Here is a 22,450-nt window from a genome sequence, read left to right on the forward strand (position 1 = left end):
ACGCACGCGGAAAAAAAAAATAGAAAAGACGCCCGTCCTGTTGCGTGGGCACGCGCGAAGGCTCGGGGGAGCACATCACAAGACGCCTCCCTGTCGCCCTCTAACCACCAAAAGCGGAGACCACCGAAGACGAGTGTTACGGATTAAATCAGATGGCATGATTCGCTGCTTTGCTGACGGTAGTGTATACATAGACGCCTTCAGCACCGCTGCAAATTGGGCGTGCAAACGTATGCATCAGGCAACACCGGCTGCTGTACGCAGCATCGAGAAGGAAAAAGTGTAGCAGGCTCAACAGAAGCCTCTACCCTCTTCTCTATTCAGCTTCGCTCAACGCTTACTGGCGATGCTCTCGCGAATACTTGCGTGGGTGACCTTTGCAAGGTCCTTGTCCCGTAAGATGAGCTGACGACCGGCGACAAGCTTTCCGAGAATCAAAGCGGCCACATCTCGCACCTCGGAGTAGGGGTGGTTCACTGTGGGTAGCAATAGTTTGTGGAGCACCTGCGCGGGATTGATGCCGCCGCTGTCCAGGTGTAGGCGACCGTTCTCCAAAAGCAGCTGAAACAGACTCAATCGCGCGAGCTGCGCTTTTGCATTGCTGAGTGGGAGGCTGCGTCCCTCCTTGTCAGTTGGCTCCATCAGTGCGACAGATAAAATAGAGCTATGCGGGATGGAAGAGTTCTTCACGTACAGTGCCAGAGTGGTGTGCGCTTCATCGCGGATACGCTGAATGCTGTCGCTGCATCGGGTGACGAGGCGCGGGAGAAGGGCAACGAGCGGCGCGAGAGCAGCGCTGATGCACTTGGACGTGTCGGCAAGACACCCTCGAACAAAAGCGCACGCCGCGAACACCACGTTCGGGATCGTATCTTGAAGGCCATACCCATTGAAATCTAGGAAGCGAAGTAGTGCCTCCTGGACAACAGGCGCTGGAGACTGCAGCATGTCCATCTTCTCCGTAAGTACATTGAGGGCGGCCTCGCGCAGCTGGAAGCGACGCGAAAACAAGCATGCAACTGTGAATCTGCCAACAGCGGCGGTAAGAAACTCGATGTCAAAGTCAGGATTCGCGAGTGCTACGGAAGAAAGGTCTTTACTACCTGCGCACGAGAGAATCGCGTGTGCGACGGCCTTTTCCTGCGATTCAAGCGTGCTCACATCGATCAGGTGCCCTGTCTCTTCGATCGCCTCGATCGTGTCACTCTCGGTCAACTCCACATCCCTGAGCACTTCACTGTGGTGCGGCGCGTCAGCCATCGGGACGCGTGTGGAGGGAATGCTGGAAATGTGCCGAGAGTGGCTCGCGACACCGTGGGCCGGATCGTCACATCGTTCAGAGGGTGGTGGTGATGCCGCCGCCGGAAAGGGTAAAGAAGTCTGTGCGAACAGCTGCTCAACCAGGGCGTTCATGCGAGCCTTCACCTGCTGCGCAACGTCGAACTCTTCGTCGATTATGGCCTGCACCTTATCTTGCTCGAGTTCGTAAATATCCTTGGATCGCTCGTTCAGTAACGCTAGTTTGTCGCGGCACTCGGCGGCGACGTGGTAGTCCTCGAGCGCCACCGCCTCCGTCTTGAGAGACACCAGCTCCTCGGATCGACGTAGAAAGAAGTCCTCAAACTCGAGAATACGGACAGAGCGGAAGGCCCCGCCGCTGCTGGACAAGTGAGTCGTTGGTGAGGGCGTCAAAGAGACTAGAGGGATAAGTGTGTCACCAGTCGCGTTCAATATCGACGCCCTCCTCACGCGTTGATCGTCCAGTGGAACTAAGACCGGAGGCGCGCCAGATGTCTGCTGCTTTGCCCCTGCGCACTTAGTCGGCGACAGAGCCGAGCTCCTGCGCTGCGACGGTGTCTCGACCTCAGGCGGCCGATCAGCGTGAAATGGGATTGGCTCGATGAGGTACCCGCTGCACTCGAGGGAGTAGATCCCGACTTGGTGGCCGGTATTGTGGGGATTGATGAAAGGGCGATCAAAAAGCAGCTTGAGGAAGTAGGCCTCCGTTTTGAGGTGGACCGTTTTGCGCTCCTTCGACCTGAAGTGCGATTGTTCGTTACTGTTGAAGTCCACAGAGCCTAACTTGACAAAGCGCACGTTGCGGAACGATGGCGGGTTGTCCCAGTCATCGTCTTCAGTGAGCTTTGCAACGCGCACCTCCACCTTGGTCGCGATTTTTGCCTCATGAGAGAGGATGCGGAGCTGTTGCAACCACACATTGCCGTGAAAACGAATTACTAAGGTTTGCGGTGTCTTGCCGTGTCGCGCACTCTGCCAACCAGTAGGTATCCGCAATCCAGGCTTTACCTCGCCGGTGCATCCGCCCAGCTCTGAGACGGGGTGATGCGGGTCCTCGCTGGTGCAGAACAGTACATCATAGGGGAGAACAACAGACATGGTGATCCAAATGCCCTTCAAAGCCGCTTTTTGTAGAGATGGAGACAGAGAGCAACAGAGAAGGGAAACAGAGATGAGGCGAACAACACACCTCCAAGACAGTACACAATTCAATCCCGACCTTCCGCACGCGAATCTGAATGCAAAGGTCAGCAGTTCGGCTCATGCGCCACAGAGCTACACAAATGACCAGGCAAACACACCGGTAGATGTATGTGCTCTGCCTTGAAGAGTTGCCAGCGCGGGCACAGTAAAACAAAGAGGAAAGGGAGGAAAGAGTGAGCCGTGGACAACACGCAACGTGCCGGTGCAAGACCCCATCGGGTGCCACCGTCTGCGAGATCAGCGACGAGCAAACGAGAGAAAGAGCACTAAGAATCACTGCAAGCCATCTTTCCATGTCAGTGAGAGTTGGCGTTTCTCTTTCATTGCCCCCCCCTCCAGCACCCATGCGACGATCTCTTCCAAAGAAAAGCCATACGTACTGCCGTGTGTATTTGGTGGAGGAACGCCACCGCTGTGCTGTCCAGCGACCGCAGTGCCTCCCGCGATGACTTGTCTTTGTGTTTATTCATCTCAGGTGACTCGCAATCGAGGTGCGATGCCACGCACGAGCAGTGTGATCCAGCATCTTCACGCAATCGCCGACGTCCTCCGCTTCAGCCTGCAGTGGAGGGCTCCACCTTTCCTCAAAGGTCACGTGACACCAAGCCCACAAAAGGCGGCCGAGGAAGAAAAGTAAAAAATAATAAAGGACCACCAAAGAGTTCCTCAACGACAGGCGGCCATCCCCCACCGACACCAAAAAAAAAATTAAACGTACGCCAAGCAGCTCGTTACGCCCTCGTGACCGGAGAACTCGGTAGCTCCGTGATAACCTGAGTGTAGTTGCTCTGCATGCTGGCAAGGAACCGTGGATTCAGTGGCCCGTCAGTTTCGTCGTACCACTCAGACGGGGCGTCGCGGCGCCGCGCCTGGCGCTGAGACTCCATTGCCGCCTTGCCTTGCGCCTCGAGCTCTTGGCGACGCAACAACACCATCTCCGCCACCCGCGCTGCGCCGGTGGTTGTCGTCAGCGGATACTTATCTACTTGAATGCCGCGGCGCTCGAGCTCGCGCTCAAAAGCACCGCGGCCGCTATGATGAAGGCCCATGTTGTTGTTATAGCTCTGTGTGGCGCGGCGAGAATTGATGGTGTTGCGCGTCTGCAGCCGCTCCATCCCGTAGTACCACCGCATCGTCGACCGCGCCGACAAGTACTTGTTGGCGTTAAAGTCGTTCACATGGTCCTCGTCCCAGAGACCTGTGCCTCTCTTGTACTTCATGGTGAAGCCACCGAGGCAGAGCTCCGTGCGCCGCATCATTCCTTGCGGAATTAGTTCACCAAATCCAGTCCAAATCTTGTCTCGCTCGGAGACGGTGGACGCAAGGGAGGACGACAAAAGACTGTGTGACGTCACAGCAGCTTCATCGGACACAGAGAAGAAAGAAGACGGGCATCGAGGAAACACAGAGAGAGACAGGTAGGCACAGCAAGAGTGTCAGCAAGGTTGAGGAAAATTCACGGCGCATTTCAATGGGAGCGGCCGAGCATGAGGCAGAGGAGAGCCTTCCGCGCCACCAGTTTCGAGCAAGGCCGACAAAATGTTTGGATTTCTGGAGCTTTCGAGCGTATGCTGGCCGACGAACAACTTGTTAGGCGCCGTCAATCAGTTGTGGGAGAGATGCAGAACGCGAACAAACCGAACAAAAAGCGACAGGAGTGAAGTTTCGAGATGGCACGCGTACGACGAACAAGCTGAGAGCCACTCAGACAACGTGAGCGCGCAAGAGCGAGAGGAGAGGGCAAGCAAGCGGCGGATTTTTGGTAAGACTCAGTGGCCCGCACCCCTCCTACAGCGATTCCAGGTCTTGCGCAGGTATCGATGCCCACGACACACAACACCCTCCAGTTGCCGCCATCACGTTCACTGACAACACAACATTGTAGCCCAGCTTCGAGCTCGCGGCAATAAGACCCTCGATTGCACCAACATGCAGCGGTATTGGTACCTTCAACTGATCTGCCACCTCGGCCAACGCAAGCAGCGGTGTTGTCGTGCTTGGCGTATCCTCTGCCACGGTAGCGGCTGCAGGACTGTTAAGACGGTGCGCCGCCCGCATCAAGCCCAATGCACTGAGGGCTTGGATGGCCTGTTTCGTAGAAAGCGCGAGCGGCGAGGTACGGGTGATACTTGCAGCTGTCCGTTCGACATAGGCACGCAGTACGGTGTCCGAGACCTGCGGAAATGAAAATCGCAGTAGCGTAACGCCCCGCGCAAAGTTCTGGCAGTCGTCACGAAGTGCCTCAAGGAGTGCCACCAATACGCCCATGTGCGGCAAATAGCCGCGCGCGGCCATTGCCTCCAGTAGTGCAAAAGCACCGTCAAAGTTGCCGGCCTCAGTGCACAGTGATGTCCACCAGGAGAGGGCGTCGCTTTCCACAGTCCCCAGCAGACTCACAGCGTGCTCGACAGCGGACGCAGGGATCGAAGCGAGGAGGTGCGCAAGAGAGCGGTCACCTCTGGTAAGCGCACCAGCGGGGAGGACCTCACGCAGGCATCGAAGCAGCATGCCGTGATCAAGAACACCGAAGGAGAGAGTCCGCGAAAGGAACTCGACGGTGGTGTTGTCTGACACATCACACCCCGAACGTTCAGCATTACAGCACTCCGCCTGAGCCCAGAAGGCCAAATGCACCTTTTGCCCAGTCGTGAGGTGCGTAAGGTGAACATGCGCGTGATTGCGGTGTGGTGTGCGCAGCTCCACCGAACGAGTCAGAGCCGCGAGCGCCAGGGCGACGTCAACGCGACATGTGTAGCGCATTAGCGTGGAAATCTGTTGCGGTGTGTGACAATGTGGTAGAAGAACGCGCGCAGTGACGGCGTTTCCTTCGCTGAAAAGGAAGTGCACGGCGCTCGCAGCCTCCAGCGTCGTCATGTACGCTTCAGCAAAACTCCTCCACCGGTCGTCGTGGCCGTTGTCCGTCACACCCCACTTCTGCACAACCGATCGTAGCAAGACAAGGGTAGAGTAGTGACGCAGAACCCGAGGCATGCTGCGGCGAGCCGCATCAAACCATCGCATCGGCGGCTCAGGTAGCGCGCACATAGAATGTATTGCGTCGCCGTACCCCCACCCTCCATCCGGTGCCAGCCGAGTCGGTGGCGGGAGAAACTTCGACGACGATGAGGCGTACGCGCACGCTTCATACAAAAGACCGCATGTCTCCAGGCATTGCGCAATCGTGTTCCTCGGGATACCCTGGTCCTCCATGCACCCCAGCACACGCGCAATGAACGTGCAGGCGTCATCGTTAGACGAGAAGGGGACTGCCGAGGAACACAGCACGCGCTCTGCGATGCGTGTCCAAGGCAGTAAATGCGGAGCAGTGTTGCCTGGAAGACGTTTGACAAGACGCACCCAGTGCGTCGGCAAAAATGAATCGTTGCGAAGGACCTCCGCAACGTAGCTGTCAAGCTGAGACTCAGCAAGGGATGTTGCACTCGCCAAAGCCATGGAGAGAATATCGCACTGTTGATCGGCACTGAGTTGCTTAAAGATCACAAGCAGAGCAGACCCCTGGCAGAGAGGCGAGGTGCAGCAGCTTAAAAACAAATCTGCAATGGCGGCAGGTTGGCTGCCTGTGCTGAGAGCGTTGCTGTGCCCCTTCAACAACGACGGAGGCGGATGCCACACCGCCCGCTGTACTAGCGGCATCACATCCACCGGACACAGTGTCTGCGAGTCCAGTTGGCGTCTGTACCACTCCCGCCGACGCGCTGATGCGCAAGCGCCACTCTCATCCGAGGAAGATGTGAGGTGGCGCACACCCAACACAACTCCCAACGAAAGCGTCCTCCGTCGTCCAATCAGGCCTGTGATGCTTCTGCTCGTGTTGGCACTGACGGAGAGGAACCAACGCAGACAAGTGCCTCTCTCTTCGATAAGACACAACCCGTGCTTGAAGGGGATGGCAGCACAAGAGCAAACTGGGAATGCGCTGCAAATTGCAAAAGCCGCCGAAGCAGGGCGCGTGTGAGCTTGTCGCCTCCAAAGACGCAGACCGTGCGCGCTTGCCTGAACTAATGATATCGTCGAGCAGCATAAAAGCTCCATCAGTGATGATCGGTACATCTCATCGGTGCAGCTAATTGCCAGATGAAAGCAACAAATGGAGGCCACTTGCTGGGACTCTACGCATAGTGTGCAGGAGGCTTCTCGAACACCTGCGCACGTGCGCCTTTCGCCGTTCCTTGAAGGTGCTGACGGTTCCTGCAGCGCAGGAACTCACGGAAAGGCCAGAGAGAGTCCTTCCACAGCCTCACCGATGCGCCTACGTTCACCACCAGTTCTGCGAACTCATGAAGGGTACGTGGGGATTACCCCTTCGTTTTACTTTTCCGGTTATGGTGACACTCAAGCGCACTCTAGACACTACGCCTGGGTGGTCCACCGACACCTCCGGCCCACCACAACGGTCAAGGCGAAAAAGAGAGGACGCTGAAAGAGACTGTGATGACCAAGGTAACCAGAAGGAGCAGGCGAAGAAGTGCAGAGAGACAACACGGACACAAACCGCCCACGCTGGGTATGTCAGCTGAAGAGTGCTCATACATGTGCCCAACTCTTCAAGCAACTGCAGCCTTGTATGCAGGGCCGTCCACCCCCATTCTCTTGCCGCAAACTGGTGAAACATGGGGGAGCCGTGCCCTTCCTGGTCACCAAAAGTACAGCAGATGAGCGCTGGAGAGGCGTGTAGCTTGGTGGAACACAAGCATACACCCCTGCACTGTTTTTCAACTACATCCGGATAACACAGCAAAACGAGAGCAACAGCAATGGAGATTTGGAGCTGTTGCTGACAGAGGGATCGACAAGCAGACTATTGAGCACAGGTGGCGAGCCGCAGTCCGCATGCATGGCTAGTGGTACCCGCTAGTAATATGAAACAAGGCACCGGTAAGTCCGACACCAGCGAGCAGAGCTGCGTTGGAGGCCATGCCCTTCAGCTCCTCCCTACTTAAAATAGTCAAACCAATGTACACGAAGGAGCCGCTCCCTATCGCCTGCACCGCTGCCAGAATCGAGACCGGTAAAATCCTGCTAGCTGTCGAGCGCTCCGCTGGCGCAGCGGGCGGCAGAGCATTGAGGTCCGAACGTGCCCCTGGTGGTGCTGCACCACCCAACAGCACGGCAAAGATGATGAGACAAATCATCGTGATTGGTGTAACGAGAAGCCACACGCCGACCGGGCCCTCAAACAGCTGCCGCCAGAAGCGATTGCGGGAGTAGCTGACCCTGGCGCACGCCTCACTGTCGGCCCTGTCGTTAATGAACTCCTCTTCCGTCTCAGAGTAGATCTGCTTTGCAATTGAGACGCCAATCACGAGTCCATCGCAGAATTTGTGTACCGAAAGTGGCGCCGCCGCACTGAGCAAGGCGGCGGCGTCTTTTTCGAAGCCAAGTAAAAGGCCTTCCGTCATGCCATGGCAACACATCAAGATAATGAGAAGCTTCGAGGCGGAAACAGAGCTACCACTGCCCCTGGCGTGCACATGCTCCTCCTCGCTGTCGGTCACCATGTCGTGGCTGTGAGCGCCACCACCCTGCAAGGATCGCTCGAGAACCGCAGGGATCAGCACGCCAACGAGCATCCACCCACACAGGGCCACTGAATCAGGGCTGGTGCCGGACTTCACCTCAAGAGACTCCGGGAAAAAGTGAAGTAACGCCATGGCCAGTAGCATCCCGGCAGAGAGCATGTTGGCTAGCGACAGCCACAGCCTCGTCGTTGCAGATGCTGCCGTCGTGCGCAGCAGCCGTCCACGCGCTCCGGCGGTCAGCAGGGTGGTGGCCCGCTCGCCTCGTGGGCGGCGTACGAAGAAGATGGGAAACCACACCCCAACGGAGCTCATCAGCGTGATCCAGCACGCAACGAAGAATTTCACGGCAAACAGTAACATTGGGCAAAATCTGTTCTACGAACTGCACGGAAAGGCGCAGCAATGCCGCAAAAAAGGAGCACGAGTCGAACGAGAAGAGAGGTCTGTGAGCGCTCGCTGAGGAAAGCCCTGCCTCAAAGGCGTCCTGGAAGGAGAGGAGGGCTTGAGAACGCGGTCACAGCGATAAAAACAACGCTGATAGAATTGGCAGGAGAGCGAATGCGACGAGAGAAGCGGGTAAAACAAGAAAAAGCGCCGCTGAGGCGTTCATAATGCACATATCAGAAAATGGCGAACAAATACTCGCTCAAGCAGTCCACGTCTTCCCTCCGCACTGGCGATGTCGGGGCTGATGAACGGAAGGAATCGGAGAAGAGTCAGCGCACAAGTAGGGTGAAGAAACGCGGCAGCAGAAAAAAGAACCACTCTGTGCGAGAAGTGAGCATGTGGTCGTGATCTTGGCATAACAATTTGCGAGCGATCACTTCTTTTTCATTGAAAAATGAAGCGGAAGGGACTCGAATGGTCAAGGCGATAGAGATACCCCCATCAGTCGTCGATGAGGTCCTCTCCACACGCGCGTGTCGCTACCTCGACGTCGAAAGTATCAATGAAGAATGCGGGCAATCCTAAGAGCGAGTGAGAGCCACAAATGAAGTGCGTCAACTAGACTGAGAGTATAAAAAGAATAGAAGCTCAAGCAGGTGAGGGCACCACAGCTACATGCATCAACTGTGCATGCTTCGACAATTCAGTTTGCCTTCACATGCCTCCGCAATGTTGACTGTAGGTCCCCCTCCCGTAGCGAGGGTAACATTGCGCAAGCGGTGCGGACCACCACAAAAAGTGAGCAGACAACGAGCCCACAAAATTGGGAATCTGCCGGAGCATGTACATTTGCACGTTGACGCCTTCTACAAAATAAACGACATGCTACGAGTCTCCGCACGAAAAGCAGCAACGAAGTAGTCCAGCAACTCCTTTTAGAGATCGCTAAAGGCTGCATAACTCTCAAATTCACCATCATTTTTTCGTTCTCTTTTTTTTTTGCTTTTCGTGATGTGGTAAAGGCCTCCACTGTACATCGCGTTACATTTATGTAGCCCCATATTCGACGCTTTTCAGTCACGAGTGGCACACACGCGCCCCCAATGCACGAAAACACATAATGCCACCACGTTGAAAAGGAGAAGAACAACGAGTCTCTGTGTTCAGCGCGCCACTCCACCACCGAACACGCACACCAGCATACACGTGCAATCGCAGCTCACACCTGCCTCTGCCGCACTGCCGCTAAATCACGGTCGTCAAGGTCGAGCCGTCTGCCGTCGAACCGGGCCATGCGTCTAGTCGACTCTCCCGGTCCGTTCACGCCCCTCCTCTTCACGTGCGTGCTGCGCGGTCGGCGCCAGAGGAACCTGGGTGGGCTGCACGCCGGATAGGCTCGAGGAGGAAGCCGGCCAGCTGCAGGTCAGGGCCTTCTCAGGCCTAGCACCCCGTCTGCATGCCATCCTTCGCCTTGAGCCCCTTCAAGCCGCGGCATCCCGCGACATCGGGCGGTGACTCTTCACGTCGGAGTCGGGAGGACTCCGAGGGTGCCATTCGGCGTGCTCTCGTCATGCGTCCGGCATCGGTGCCTCGTCAGCCCGCCCGGTCGGATGTAGGAGATGCCGCGCGCTTCGCACACATCCAGCGTGGGACTGAGCGGTGGGGACTTCCCTGCGCCTCGTTCCACCACCCACCTCGCTCCTCCGAACTCCAGAGGACGCGCTCGGATGCGATATGTCATGCCAGTGGCGGCTGGCAGCCCCTGCGCAGAGCGCTCGCATGGGTGGATCCCCTGCGGCCCCATTTCAGACAACGTTGTTGTCCGCGTGGCTCACTGCCGTCTCCCGTTTCCGTCCATGTCACGAGGGGCGTGTCGGTAGGCCTTGCCCGCATGTGCCGCGGCAGGTGGTGCGGAGGCATGAGTCGGTGGCAGCAGGTGCACTCTGCCCCTCTCTAGAAGTCGCAACGCCTTCTATGAGGGTAGGCGTTTCAATATCTGTTGAATGGCCGGACCGATCCATAGTGAGCGGGAACGAACGTCATCATGGTGACACGTGTCGTCGTCACGGCGCCAGTTCAGACCTGTCCGCCGACAGCCCGAGCCCGTAGTCGCACTGAGAGACGCGCGCGCATATGCAGGCAGATTCAGCACATCAAGAATCCCTCAGCGCGTCAGAGACGGAAGAGGGAAAGTACACTGGAGGGGAAAAAGACACGAAAACGGCGACATTGATGCGGCACCACTTGTGCCAGGGAATCGGCGTGCAAATACATAAGCCCCTCTCGCATGCACCGTGTGGTGGACAACAGAAAACTCAGTCAGCATTTACGCTCGCTGTGAAGGTGGCTGACGGTGAGGGGGAGAACGGAGTAGTGTACATCACAGTCTCTTGCGCTTCAGCGTGCCGGTTAGAAGTAGCGGTGACCTTGCGCGTCGTCACGGATGTTCATTTGTCGTTCGCGTTCGAGCGTTCCGTAGAGTGTCTGCTGCAGCATGCGTCCCTCAACCGTCCGATTGATAATGTCGGGCGTCTTCGGTAGAAGCGCACGAGGTGCCTTGGTGTTTTTACCTCCACGATGGCGAGTGACTAAGTTAGAGCCGATGACAGCAATGTCTACGCCCCTGCCGTGCACTGCCATGGTCATGGTGGACTTGGCAAACAGCCGGCGCGCGTCGTCTCCATGGTGAATGCAGGACACGTTGCGGTCGGCGATTGGGACGTGCCCCATGTAGCTGACTGATGTGTCTGCCAGATATTTGGGAGTGCCGCGAAACAACTCGTGTGAGGTGCCCATTTGTGTGATAACTTTGCTCTGCACCTTCAGGTCCTGCGAGAGTGTCTCGCCTGGCAGACGCATCAGAGGGGCGTCGTCGTAGCCGATCTGCTCCTCCGTTTCCGGCTTTAGATGAGTACACTCTACCAGGTCTATGTAGTTACTCTTCACACCAAATTTTTCCTGCGCAACCGCGGGCGGTGTCGCTCGCGCCTCAACTGAGCGGAATACCGGGGTAGGTGGGCACAGTCTGGCATCCTCGGCGCGCTTAGTACGGATATCCAGCGAGCGTTGCATGCAACCCACCAGACCGCCGCGCCGGTCATCGTCCTCCCGTTCAATTTTGCGAGCTGATGCGAAAAAGTCTAGCGGCTGCTCCGCCTGCAGATTGCGCGCGGCAGCGTGGGACGTTGACTCCCACGCGGAGGTGGGATGGTGGTGCAGGATATACGGCTGCCCTCTATTTGCTTGAGCAGTACCGTCTGCCGCCCGAACGCCTTCCATGGCTGCATGAGCGCTATGGGCATTGTTTAACGCACCTGCCGGACGCGCGGCATACGCCGCATCGTATGTTGTTTCAACTGTTCGATGGAGCGAGCCGCATGTCGATGGCGCCTCATCACGCTTCTTGGGTAGGCGGGAAGCCAAGCTGGAACGCTTATTCACTGCCGTCTTGGACGGAGCCTCTGACATCTCCTCTATGATTCGCTCCTAGCGGTTGAAAGGCGGGATCGTAAAAACGAAAACGGCAGGGCGCTAGCGTGGGAGACGAAACGTGCGGAATCGCTGGGCTACTTCGGGCGCTCGCTTATTAGAGCCACTGTAAAAGATGGGGAGAGAGGCGAGGATGGAGGGGAATAAGTACAAGAGAAATCACAGCAGTGTTCTTTCCGCCAAAGGGTCACCCCGAGACACACGGGTGGAGCGCTTGGGCGCATAGAGGTCTTGCCATTCAGTTATACGCAACTTACCTGGCGGGACGCCGAACCCTTGAACAAAGAATATGGAGATGACGGGGAGACAACGTGCGATAGAGGGTGGGACGGGACACCCCCACTTCGTCGCTGCCTTCCTGTATAGCAGTGCTCTTCCTGTGCCAAAGAATGAGCAGCACGCTGTGGGAAGGGGGAGGGCGCCGTCAAACAAAGATGAGGCGAGTGAGTGCAAAAAGAGCAGCGGCGCCTCGCATCTCGGCAGCCTCTAAACGCGTACTGTGCAGTGTTGAGAGGAACCCCGGCACGCCCATGTGCAGCGAGGCTCTCGCCACACCATTCCATCGCCACCGCTCCTCCAGTATAACCGATGCACGGACAAACAAAGAGACAACAACAAGGGCAGAAAAGACCCATTAGTAACCACATAATCGGCCGCCTCGCAATTCCTCGAGTGCTCGCTTAAACACGCGCCGTTCTCGTGCAAGACGACTCTCGTCAGTGGAGGCAGGCGGCACTAATCCTTCCTCCGTGCTGCCTTGGTGTCTCCAAACGCCAGGCGGTGCAGCTCCTGACGAGTGGCCCCCGTGTACCGACGTATAGGGAGCGCTACGTGAGGTCGGGCCCTCATGCCTCTTTCTATGCAAGGCTGAAAGGACGGGGTCACTTCCGTCGTCGAAGAAGGCATCGAGGACGGCATCTCGCATGGTGTGACCAAACATGTTCACAAGGTCTGCCTGATACTCGGCCAACTGAAGCATGCGCTTGTACTCCCGCTGCTGGTCTAGCTCTTGTCGGAGACTGGCCTGCGCACGGCGATACTCCGCCTGGAGTCGCTGCTCTTGCAGACTGTAGAAGAGGCTCTGCGCCTCACGGGCGCTCCTCAGCACGTCATCAATTCCACCTTTGCCGCGGTGGAGCAGTTGACCGCGCGGCGGTGATCCTCGATGTGGGATCATCTTGCGTGGCGGGTGCGCCTCTATAGATGAGCTGCTCATCCGCAAAGCAGTCACTGCGCTGCCCGTGCTGGCGTCAGTGCGCCCTACTGCACATGCAAAGGGCGCATCTCTGTAGCGCACTGCTTCAGCATCTACTTCACCAGCTTCGTTCTCTCTGTGAATGCATCGTGGCAGCGGTGGCCCCTCCACTGGTCGCCACACCAAACAGACACCGCAGCGCGGGTCGTGCACGAGGTTGAGCGCTGGCCTCGCTACCTCCACTGAGGAGGAGCGCAGGCTCTTACCTCTACCACATCCACTAGTATCTCCGAGAGTGTGCTCATACGTGCGACTCGCGTCAACGCAAACATTGGCTCCTGTGTAAGCCATACCTCTACTGTAACCTCAACACTCTCGTGCTCTAACCACGTGCGTGCTGTATTCTACGTGAAGGGAAGGAAAACACACAACCACCACTGTGAACGCGGAGGCTCTGTCTTTCGATGAAACGAATAAAGAGATCCAGCGCCTCGTCCCACCACGGATAGTACCATGTGGAGGCAAAGGCCAGCGACAACAAGCGAGAGCGTAGCTGTTCGGAATGGTGCTAAACGGGAAAAGGGCGGACATGTGGGCAGAAGAAAAGTGCAATGGGCGGACGACAGTGGCGAGCACAACACAGAGGCGTGAAAGCGCGAGAGACGAGGATGGACAGAGGAGACACGCACACGACGGGGGTAGCGCTGCAAAGAAAAGACGCCTTTGGTCACTTGCAATGTGCATGAACTGTTGAGTCGGGAATATCATTGTGAGAGCGAGAGAGAGCGCGCGCGCATGAAGCTGTTGGAAAGAGGACAGCCAGCGCCTACAAGGGAAGCAACTGGGTAGCGGTAGGGATACAAATTGACAAGAATTTACTTGGAATGTTCGAGTCTCCGCGTCGTCTATGGTCGTAAGCCTTGTGAGTAATGTGATGGAGGAGCATGCGAGTATCCCCTTCTTGGGGGGCGCACACATGCACACACGCGCTCCGAAGAAGAAGAGCGCGAGGATTTATCATGCGTGCAGCAGCGCCGCTAGTCGGCAGCACTTCTAATCAGAGTCGTCGTCCCACTCGCTCTTCTGAGCGGCCTTTGCCACTGCGACGCGCTTGTCGTAAATGTAGCCGGGGTCACCAGGCCTTACGACGTTAGCTTTGAAACGTTCATTCATGACCTCCTTGAACTCTTGTAGAGTGACGTCATCAGCGTCGTTAAGGTCCACGTTTTCTAGCGCAGCGTCGGGGTCGCGATAGAGAAGACCCAAGTCCGCCTTCTGTGGCTTGCTGCTACGCGCAGTGAGTGCGCTTGGCGAGGGGCTATCCGCCGTCGTTGACGGCAAGGCTACCATTGATGCTTGTACGCCTGTGCCAGTGGGAGGTGCTGTCGCCGCTGACGATACAGGGATCTGCCCTTGAAGGCGCTGGCATCGTATGAGCAGTGATTGAAACTGCGCTTCAGAAAGGAGTGCCTCATGTGTCGTCGCGAGCCGGCGTGCTAGCTGCGCTGTCGGCATGTTGGGCCGCAGGTTCGCACGCAGGTGAATGCAGCGGACGCGCGACACACCCGCCGGCCTCTCATACTCGATGTAGAGAGTGGGTGGCATGCTCCGGATGCCCATTCTGGTGGCGCGTGCGATGCTGCTCGCCCCTCGGCACCACCACTGTCGCGGTGTGAGCGCCTTAATCATGAGATCTTCGATGACGTCAGAAACTAGCTCATCGCAGCTCACCTCGTGGACACCCCTCTCCTGAAAGTCAGCGCCTCTTTTCTGAATGAGGTGATCAATAGAGTCAGACGGTACAAGGCAAGGGAGAACTGCCGCACATGTACGCAGCGCCTCTGAGTACTCGCTGACACTGCAGCCATCTGGGTATAAGCTGAGCACCATCTCCTTAGCATCGGCGACGTCACGCTGGTGTTTTACACGCAAGTCCTCCACTAGAGATGCGTGGCGGCTACACATCTCTTGATACCAGCTACTTTGCTTGACATGTGGTGCAATTTCTGGGAGCGGTACATCCGGCTCGGTCGGCCACTCTGTGTGGGTGCGCAGTGCCAGCTCGTGGACCGCTTTCCGCGGGTCGTGGCGGTATTTTTGAAAGAGATGGTGCACGAGTGCCCAGAGCTCCGCTCCCATGTCGTCTACAGTCATGTCAACTGTAGTGGCGTATCCCGACACACGGATCCCTGGGCTCAGGCACGCGTGGGGCGCCAAGGGGCCGTACAGTTCACGATAGTGATGAAGCTCCGTCCCCCGCAATCGAGCAAAGAGTAACAACCCTTCGTAGGGAAGGGGGAGGAGAGCGAGTGAAGGCGGAGATGTGGAAAGATACAGAATATAGAGCGAAGGAGCGGCACCAAGAAGAGGGGCGCAGGCAGTGTCTGTGAGGAGCAGAGTATGAAGCAAACGTCATGTTCATAGCAGTGGCACCACAAGAGAGCGAGCGGGTGCACCGCAAGTACGACACCCGCCGCCCCCTCCCTTGTCCTTTGCACTCGTGCGCGATAGGAACGGGGACAAAAGGGGTCAGCGTAGTTTGACACCCCAGGCGTTGGTTCAACATAGGGTCCTCACGATGGCACTCGTGAGAAGGTGTTTCGCACACAAGAGCGCCAGGCAGTCAAACAGATTCACACGACCGAGGAAAAAAGACACACCCACAACGACAATGCAAAGCACAGCGCTGTAGAAGCTTGCCAGGCACCCAGGGTGCAGCCTAGCATACTACTGCACTCCACTGGTGCTGACGCACCAACACCACCCTAGTTCGCGCGTCGACGCTTTCGGCCGCGGCGCTCGTACATGTTGTGACCGGCGCCACGCAGCACCGGTGGATCCAGCCAAGCACGCATCCGGTTACACGTTAGCCGGCGCTCACGAACCCCTTCGTAGTTGGTTGGTGCGCGCCGGTTCGCATCAATTCTCGCTAGCGTCAGTGTCACGCTCGCAACCAAGCGCAGTGCTTTAGGCCGAAGCTGGGGTGGCAAGTTCGCCACCAGGTCACAGTTACTAAGGAATCCAGTTGTCTTTATGGCGATGCCGCTGTCGTTTGAGCGTCGACTGCCGAGCCTCGCCAGATCGGTGGGGTCCATTATCGACAGCTTGGCTACGCTCCCCGATATGGCGAAGAGCTGCGACGTGATACCAGTGCCGAGGAATGCGCAGAGGTTGGGGCAGATGAGCGGCATCGAGCACTGGATATATTCGAGGAATGTTTGTTTCGCCATCTCGAGGTTCTCGAGCTCTTCGCATGCCTCCAATACACGACTCAGCTCCTCCGGAGACAAATCTCGACCAGACGTCGTGGAGGCGCACGCCACCACCACCACCAGCAGCTGGGATGGGAGAAGCTCGTCCAACTGGGTCACGACGGAACTGAAATCAACGTTGTTTTGGATTACTTTGACCACCTTGGCGTAAAGAACACTGTCTGAGAAGAACATGTCGAGCTCCGGGAAGCGTATGCTGTACTGGGCGCGCAGAAAGACGTGCACACGACTCTTCTCCACTTCGATGCGCAGCACCAGCGAGCTGCAGTCCGACACGTACTGGTACTCGGGATCGTCTGATGGAATGGAGTTCTTGCCGCGGCCGATCGTCTGCTCGTAGTCACTCAACCTACGTAGCATCCCGCTCAGGTAAGACGAGCGGAGTAACTTCGTGACCTCCGTAACGCTATCGTACCGAAGTGCATCATCGTCGCTGAGCAGCGTCACTTCGTTCTCCTCGTACGCCGGGATCTCTTCAAGCGTGGCAGCCGTCACATGCGCATCAAAACCTTCGTCCATCTCCGCCAGAGTTGGTCAGGAAATCGTAGACTAGAGCACCGCACGCAGAGTGAGGGGAAAACGCCTGTCGCAGTGAGTAGCAGGGCAAGTCGTTCGCTGCTTCAACTTCTGCTGTCGGGTGTTTACGCAAGAGTGGTGCACAGCGATGACAGAAACAAATAATAAATAATAATAAGAGTGGCCAGCAGCCAGAAGAGGCGATTACAGGAACGGATTGTCAACAACAGCCAAGAAGTGCGCTCGCAAACGTGAACGAGAGGCATCACACTAGTAGCTCACAGGGTCTAGCCAGGCGTAGGCCCCTCCATTGCGTTGCTCAGAAAACCAAACCCCTTTTTAGAAGTAATCGGGAGACTGTGTGTGTGTCCAACAGAAATAACAGAAAAGGCCACTGTGCTAGCGGAAGTGTGCCGTATCACAATGGGCGCCCGTGGCTTCTCTTTCATCTTCACCATTGCCGAGGAATGCGTGTCTTCACACGGTGCGTAGCTAAGCCGATGAGCCCGCTGGCACGGAAAGAAGGTAAACACATATGAGTAAACTAAACACTGTCGCTGCACCTAAGCCGGTTTCCCATTCGGGCGGAGGGGGGTTCATGTTGTGCATCTGTTATGTGGATCTTCTTCGCGAAGGTCTCCTAATAAACATTGTGACGCTAGAAAATGGTACATCGACGCGGAGATAGGGGGAGACAAAGACGACGTCAGCTGCAGAGCGGGAGGCACGTGCCACCACATAGGGATCGATTGGCCAGCAGAGTCAAGGACGCCGACGTCTGAGCGGGCAAGGCAGAGGCACTGGACGGCGCAGGGGGTATCTACGACCGCGGGCAACGAGCAGGGGACAGTGAAAGCTGCTTGAGATGGTTTTCTAACTTCTTCCACACACCACGGCGATTCAGCACGGTATTCCGCCGCCTGTCGCTGTCCCCTTTCTCCGTATAGGACTTCTTCGCGACGTCGTAGCTGAAGTATGCCTTGGCTTCCTCAATCAGGGCGCGGAGCTCCACCTCGCTTCGACCACCGTGCCCGCTGCTATGCACCGAATCGAGACTGCACTTGTGAGGCTGTACCAGCCCTTGATCTACCAACACACACCATGCTTGTACTTGCGCCGTGTTCAGAACACGCATCACTACTGTGTCCGCAGACCCTACGACGGTGGTCTCTGTCACGTAGCCAAGCTGGACAAGACGCTGAAACAAGAATAGTTGCAGGGGAGTCGGCGAGCGAGTAGAGGGCAGAATCGTCTCCAGCACTGCCGGAAGTGCCTCCCGCAGCGCATCCTCCATGTCGAAGTCGATGGAAATCGGAAGAGCACCACTCGCCGTGGTGCGGCACTCTAAAGCGTCCAGAAGCAGCGACAGAGACTTCGCCTCATGCCCACTCGCAGCGGCCTTCCACACCTCAGCCGACGTCTGGCCACGAAACGCGGTGTCGATAAACTTACGGTAGAGAGGAATAAGAAGCTCTACAACAGTCGCTTGCTGCGCGCAGTGGGCTAGAAACAGCGTGGTACGCCCGCAGAAGCCGCGATGGCAGTCGGGTGTGGAGGCTGGGTTCCAGCGAGTGGGGTTCAGAACATCGGCGCCTAGGTCGCGAAGCAGGTGAACACAATCAGCGTGACCGTGAAACGCTGCCAAGTGCAACGGTGTGAAGCCACTAGTATTGTACTCCTCCACGGCACACCCGCACTCATTGACCAAAATCTCTATCATGCTAGAGAAACCGAGGCCAGCGGCCACGTGAACGGCGCTGTTGCCGCTCGCATCGCGTATGTACTTGATCTGCGGCGGCTCAACGTGTGGAACCGCATTTGCCATCACGCCTGCGTTCTCGGTGTACACCGTTGCAGCGAAGCGCTTCGCACGCATCTTGTATCGGATGAGCTCCATGCCAGGGCTCATGTCGAAGGGGTTGTCGCCGCGAACGAGAATCAGCAAAGAGGCGACATCATTTGTCGCCACCAAGTCAAGCAAGTCCCGTTGAGGGAGCTTGTAGACAAGCGCCGGGGCCCCCGCAGGTAGCCCCACCACGTTCGTCATCCTGCCAAGTGCCAAGGAAAGCTATGAGGGTGAAAACACCAGGCAAAAACACGGCTACTGCCTCAGAACGTGTGTACGCTGAGTTGCGAACGTGATTCCTACAGTGAGCGAGTCGCCAAAGGCCACCGGCGCCTCTCTAGAATTAGCTGCACGCCAACAAGTGTTGTTCTCAAACAAAGTAAAGCGAACCAGCTCCCCAGTTGCTCCGTGACGACCGAGAGAGGGAGCACGCTGCAGCAGTGGTGGCGGAGAGGCTCGGCAGCTGTCGCGGGAAAAAGTGGTCAAACAAGGAAAGAAGGTGAAAGGAGATACGAGAAGGGGAAAGTGGCAGACGAACGCGAGCAAGTGATCGAGTGTCACAACATGAGCAACAGGCACCACCTGGGCCGGTTACTGATGCGAGTGAGCCGTCCACGCATACGAGCAGCAGCAGCAGCAGCAGCAGCGGGGAGGGAGGGTGCACCGCAGCCAGACAAGACTTTTCGGCTGTTGTCATCGCCACACCACCGCTCTACTCGCATACCCTAGCATGGCACCCCCATGTGGCATAGGTGGGCAACCGGAGGCCATCCAAGACAACGTGCTGCCCCACTCCAGCGCTGCCTGTGCCGATTCTGTAACGCGTTTGAGCGTGTGCGTGGGTGTCGCTTCTGCTTGTCAAACGGCGGATGGGAGCAGCAGGCGATGGGCGTCCAGCGAAGATGGAAGGAAACCGAAAGGAGCAACAAAAGAACGAGAGGCACTGCGACGCGCGCCTCAATCGTCGCTGCCCCACCCGCTGCTGAGACTTCGCTCACTGTACTCCTCTTCACAAGATATGCCATAGGTGTTGCGCGACGTCACGTACACCCGCTGACGTCTTGTAGAAGAATTGGACGCCTCTTCGTCTGTTCTTCTCGTCGACTCACCACTGCGGCCATCGGCTTCATCGGGGTAGTCGTTGCCCGAAAAGTCCTCGGCGTTACTATCATACTCATCGTCTTTGCGGTGATCTGGGTAACAGTAGAGGTCTGCCGTAGCGTCACCCGTGGCCTCCATGCACAGCATCTCATCGTACTCCTGCAGAAATCGCCGCATGGTTCCATCCTCATCCGCCTTCACCGCACCCCAGCGTGAGGGAGATGCCAAGACGGAATCCTCGGCAGCGGTGCTGTGGTCGCCGACACTGGACGTGCGGCGGAGTGGCCCGAGAAAGTAGCAGGGGAGGTCCTCATCCTCCTCGCCTCTCCCATGCTTCAGACTGCTTTGACTACATCCTGTCAGCTCGTCCTCCATTATGGTAAACTCACCAAATGCCTCCATCATAGCATCCCGCTCCGTTGCCCTTGAATCCAAAACGAAGAGCTCCACCGTGCCGGCGCCGTCGTCTGCGCCGGAGACATCATCCCCACATTCAATGACCACACACTGACCAGCCACGGTGAGACGCTCCACTTGAGAGTGAGACAGTCGCGTGTGCCTCTTCGTAGCACCGTGCGGCACAAGCCGTGTTGCCATTCTGCTTGAGCGCTCCGCGTCGATTTGATGCAGGCGGCGAAATACGAACTTCGTACGAGAGGAAAGAGCGGCCTGCAGGATCGGCGGAGGGGTCCCCATTTCCGCGCTGTCCCACTGCACCCGTACGCGAGTGGGTGACACCGCTTCCTCCACAAACCCATCACGGCCTCGCTTGCGGCTCACCTTCAGATACACGCGCGGTTGACACGCGTCGCCAGCAGAGCGAGTGAGAGTCGCTCTGGAGTTTGCCAAGAGAGGGTGTGGCAAGGAGAAGAGCATGCTTGACGTGTGAGAGTTCTCTTCGTAGTCACGACCGAGTAGCCACCAAAACAGAGAGAGACTCAAGTGGCTTATTCATTCGATTTACGCCCACTGAAAGAGGAAATGAGGAAACTCGCTACTGCATAGTCGCCACAGTATTGGAAAGGACTTCGATTTGGTGAGCGAAGAGTGAGCTCACGTGTGTGGCTTTGCAGTGCTCGTCCTCCGGTAGAGCGAGTGTGAAACGTGCAAACAGAGAAAAGGCAAATACTATATTAGCATCGCTGCTAAAACTGCGAAGCAGAACAGAGTGAGAATCAGAGAGGCGAACACGTTCAGAGAGGGCAGAGAGGAGCAGAAAAGGCTCAACAACATCCGAGCAGAACTCATTGTCTTCTTTTCCCTTTCGGTGGTCCCTCCGCCACAGTTGTTTTCATTGTGTGTAGTCACTGCTGCGCCTCCTCCTCGAACCGCCTACGCCGCAATGTACAAACGCACGAACAGAAAACAAAAAGGGGAGCCATTCTGCTCGTTCACCTCGCGCTCAGTGATTTCGACGCTTCTTGACTGAGATCCACGCGAGGTGTACGCACCGTTTACACACCCATTCGCCAAAACACTCGATCCTCCTCCTCGGCGGAGGTACTCATCGCCACAGAGCACAGAACAGAAGAAATAGAGCAGCCGAGACGCACGACAGAGAGGAAAGTCAGGGTGAAGAGGTCATGGACTAGGCAGACTTTCCAGTCATCACCACATTGTCTCGCAGAAGATTCGAATTTAAAGAGAGGCAAAGGCAGAGGGGGGAAAAACAGAAGAGAAAACAAGTCTTGAAAGCGTTTTCAAAACGATACGATTTGGCCATAGAAGATGAGCGGTCACTCCCCACACCCCAGCCGCCCTGTCATCGGGCCATCGCGTGATGCAGAGCAGCCGTAGAGCCACGTAGTACAACAATGTAGGCCCAGCCACCCGAGCACAGCATCTGCCACAAACTCGGCCCACCTTTGCTCCACACGTCGCCGCACAGCCGCTTTCATTGTGCCCGTCGCCACCTGATGCATCCACCTCCCCACCCCACCCCGGCGCAACGAAGGGGTCCCACAACAGCGGGCAGCGAGGGTCGGCTGAGACACATTCGAGCCACGCTGACACTCTCTCCAACGCAGGGATGGCATAAACGCCTTCGCTGTCGCAGGGCGCACTGACTTCCCCACGTCGAGGGCACTTGGCCCCGTCACTGCCAGAAGTGGATCGGCATTTGACCGGGAGAGGGCGAGCTGCCAGGCCTCCCCAGACAGAGTGGGGCACTGAACCCTGAGATTCCACGCACTGAAGTGTAGCCTCCGTCATCAGAGCAGGCACATAAAGCAGAAGAGCAAAGCAGAGGAATCACCTCAGCGGCAAAAGTGCTGCGCTGACATCTCCTACGCTGCATCCATCGTCATACGAGAGTGTCTCAAGTGGTGCTTGAATGCGTTCGTGTGGCTAACACAGGCATTGGTCTGCACCAGATCGGGTGGTGGACTTCGGGAACAATAGACTGATCAACTTTCCAGCTGCCCCCCCCAGTGATGACTTCGGCGGTGCCGCGATCTCCACGAAGAGGGGGGAGTGGAGAAGTAGTGTGACAGAGAATATGCTGCTCCTGCACACTTCTTCACCTGGTGGGAAGCGGCAGTCACCTTATTTTGCTCATCGCGGCACGAATCGGTGTCTGCGTCCCCCCAACAGAAACAACAAA

The 22,450-nt window shown here is 57.0% G+C and overlaps 10 protein-coding genes across 10 annotated transcripts, besides 2 other annotated features; all 10 read right to left on the bottom strand.

Moving 5' to 3' along the window:
• Window positions 1-330: 330 nt before the first annotated feature.
• On the bottom strand, window positions 331-2,397 carry LPMP_330090 (hypothetical protein; the record flags this gene model as incomplete). Its single annotated transcript, XM_010703800.1, has 1 exon — window positions 331-2,397. One exon carries the CDS (start codon window positions 2,395-2,397, stop codon window positions 331-333), a length of 2,067 nt encoding a protein of 688 aa, XP_010702102.1.
• Window positions 2,398-3,233: 836 nt separating this feature from the next.
• On the bottom strand, window positions 3,234-3,761 carry LPMP_330100 (hypothetical protein; the record flags this gene model as incomplete). The annotated part of the gene is made up of 1 exon (XM_010703801.1): window positions 3,234-3,761. The coding sequence occupies one exon, from the start codon at window positions 3,759-3,761 to the stop codon at window positions 3,234-3,236; it is 528 nt and encodes a 175-aa protein (XP_010702103.1).
• A 529-nt stretch (window positions 3,762-4,290) lies between these two features.
• On the bottom strand, window positions 4,291-6,156 carry LPMP_330110 (hypothetical protein; the record flags this gene model as incomplete). The annotated part of the gene is made up of 1 exon (XM_010703802.1): window positions 4,291-6,156. One exon carries the CDS (start codon window positions 6,154-6,156, stop codon window positions 4,291-4,293), a length of 1,866 nt encoding a protein of 621 aa, XP_010702104.1.
• A 1,205-nt stretch (window positions 6,157-7,361) lies between these two features.
• LPMP_330120 (zinc/iron permease, putative) lies at window positions 7,362-8,354 on the bottom strand (the record flags this gene model as incomplete). The annotated part of the gene is made up of 1 exon (XM_010703803.1): window positions 7,362-8,354. One exon carries the CDS (start codon window positions 8,352-8,354, stop codon window positions 7,362-7,364), a length of 993 nt encoding a protein of 330 aa, XP_010702105.1.
• Window positions 8,355-9,629: 1,275 nt separating this feature from the next.
• Window positions 9,630-10,534: a repeat region.
• A 304-nt stretch (window positions 10,535-10,838) lies between these two features.
• LPMP_330130 (hypothetical protein) lies at window positions 10,839-11,897 on the bottom strand (the record flags this gene model as incomplete). The annotated part of the gene is made up of 1 exon (XM_010703804.1): window positions 10,839-11,897. The coding sequence occupies one exon, from the start codon at window positions 11,895-11,897 to the stop codon at window positions 10,839-10,841; it is 1,059 nt and encodes a 352-aa protein (XP_010702106.1).
• Window positions 11,898-12,552: 655 nt separating this feature from the next.
• LPMP_330140 (hypothetical protein) lies at window positions 12,553-13,464 on the bottom strand (the record flags this gene model as incomplete). Its single annotated transcript, XM_010703805.1, has 1 exon — window positions 12,553-13,464. The coding sequence occupies one exon, from the start codon at window positions 13,462-13,464 to the stop codon at window positions 12,553-12,555; it is 912 nt and encodes a 303-aa protein (XP_010702107.1).
• A 702-nt stretch (window positions 13,465-14,166) lies between these two features.
• LPMP_330150 (hypothetical protein) lies at window positions 14,167-15,267 on the bottom strand (the record flags this gene model as incomplete). Its single annotated transcript, XM_010703806.1, has 1 exon — window positions 14,167-15,267. The coding sequence occupies one exon, from the start codon at window positions 15,265-15,267 to the stop codon at window positions 14,167-14,169; it is 1,101 nt and encodes a 366-aa protein (XP_010702108.1).
• Window positions 15,268-15,878: 611 nt separating this feature from the next.
• On the bottom strand, window positions 15,879-16,904 carry LPMP_330160 (trans-splicing factor, putative; the record flags this gene model as incomplete). Its single annotated transcript, XM_010703807.1, has 1 exon — window positions 15,879-16,904. The coding sequence occupies one exon, from the start codon at window positions 16,902-16,904 to the stop codon at window positions 15,879-15,881; it is 1,026 nt and encodes a 341-aa protein (XP_010702109.1).
• Window positions 16,905-17,721: 817 nt separating this feature from the next.
• On the bottom strand, window positions 17,722-18,948 carry LPMP_330170 (hypothetical protein; the record flags this gene model as incomplete). Its single annotated transcript, XM_010703808.1, has 1 exon — window positions 17,722-18,948. The coding sequence occupies one exon, from the start codon at window positions 18,946-18,948 to the stop codon at window positions 17,722-17,724; it is 1,227 nt and encodes a 408-aa protein (XP_010702110.1).
• Window positions 18,949-19,704: 756 nt separating this feature from the next.
• On the bottom strand, window positions 19,705-20,544 carry LPMP_330180 (hypothetical protein; the record flags this gene model as incomplete). Its single annotated transcript, XM_010703809.1, has 1 exon — window positions 19,705-20,544. The coding sequence occupies one exon, from the start codon at window positions 20,542-20,544 to the stop codon at window positions 19,705-19,707; it is 840 nt and encodes a 279-aa protein (XP_010702111.1).
• A 1,022-nt stretch (window positions 20,545-21,566) lies between these two features.
• Window positions 21,567-22,064: a repeat region.
• Window positions 22,065-22,450: the final 386 nt, after the last annotated feature.

The sequence above is a fragment of the Leishmania panamensis genome, assembly GCF_000755165.1.
Source record: "Leishmania panamensis strain MHOM/PA/94/PSC-1 chromosome 33 sequence".
Lineage (NCBI taxonomy): Eukaryota > Euglenozoa > Kinetoplastea > Trypanosomatida > Trypanosomatidae > Leishmania > Leishmania panamensis.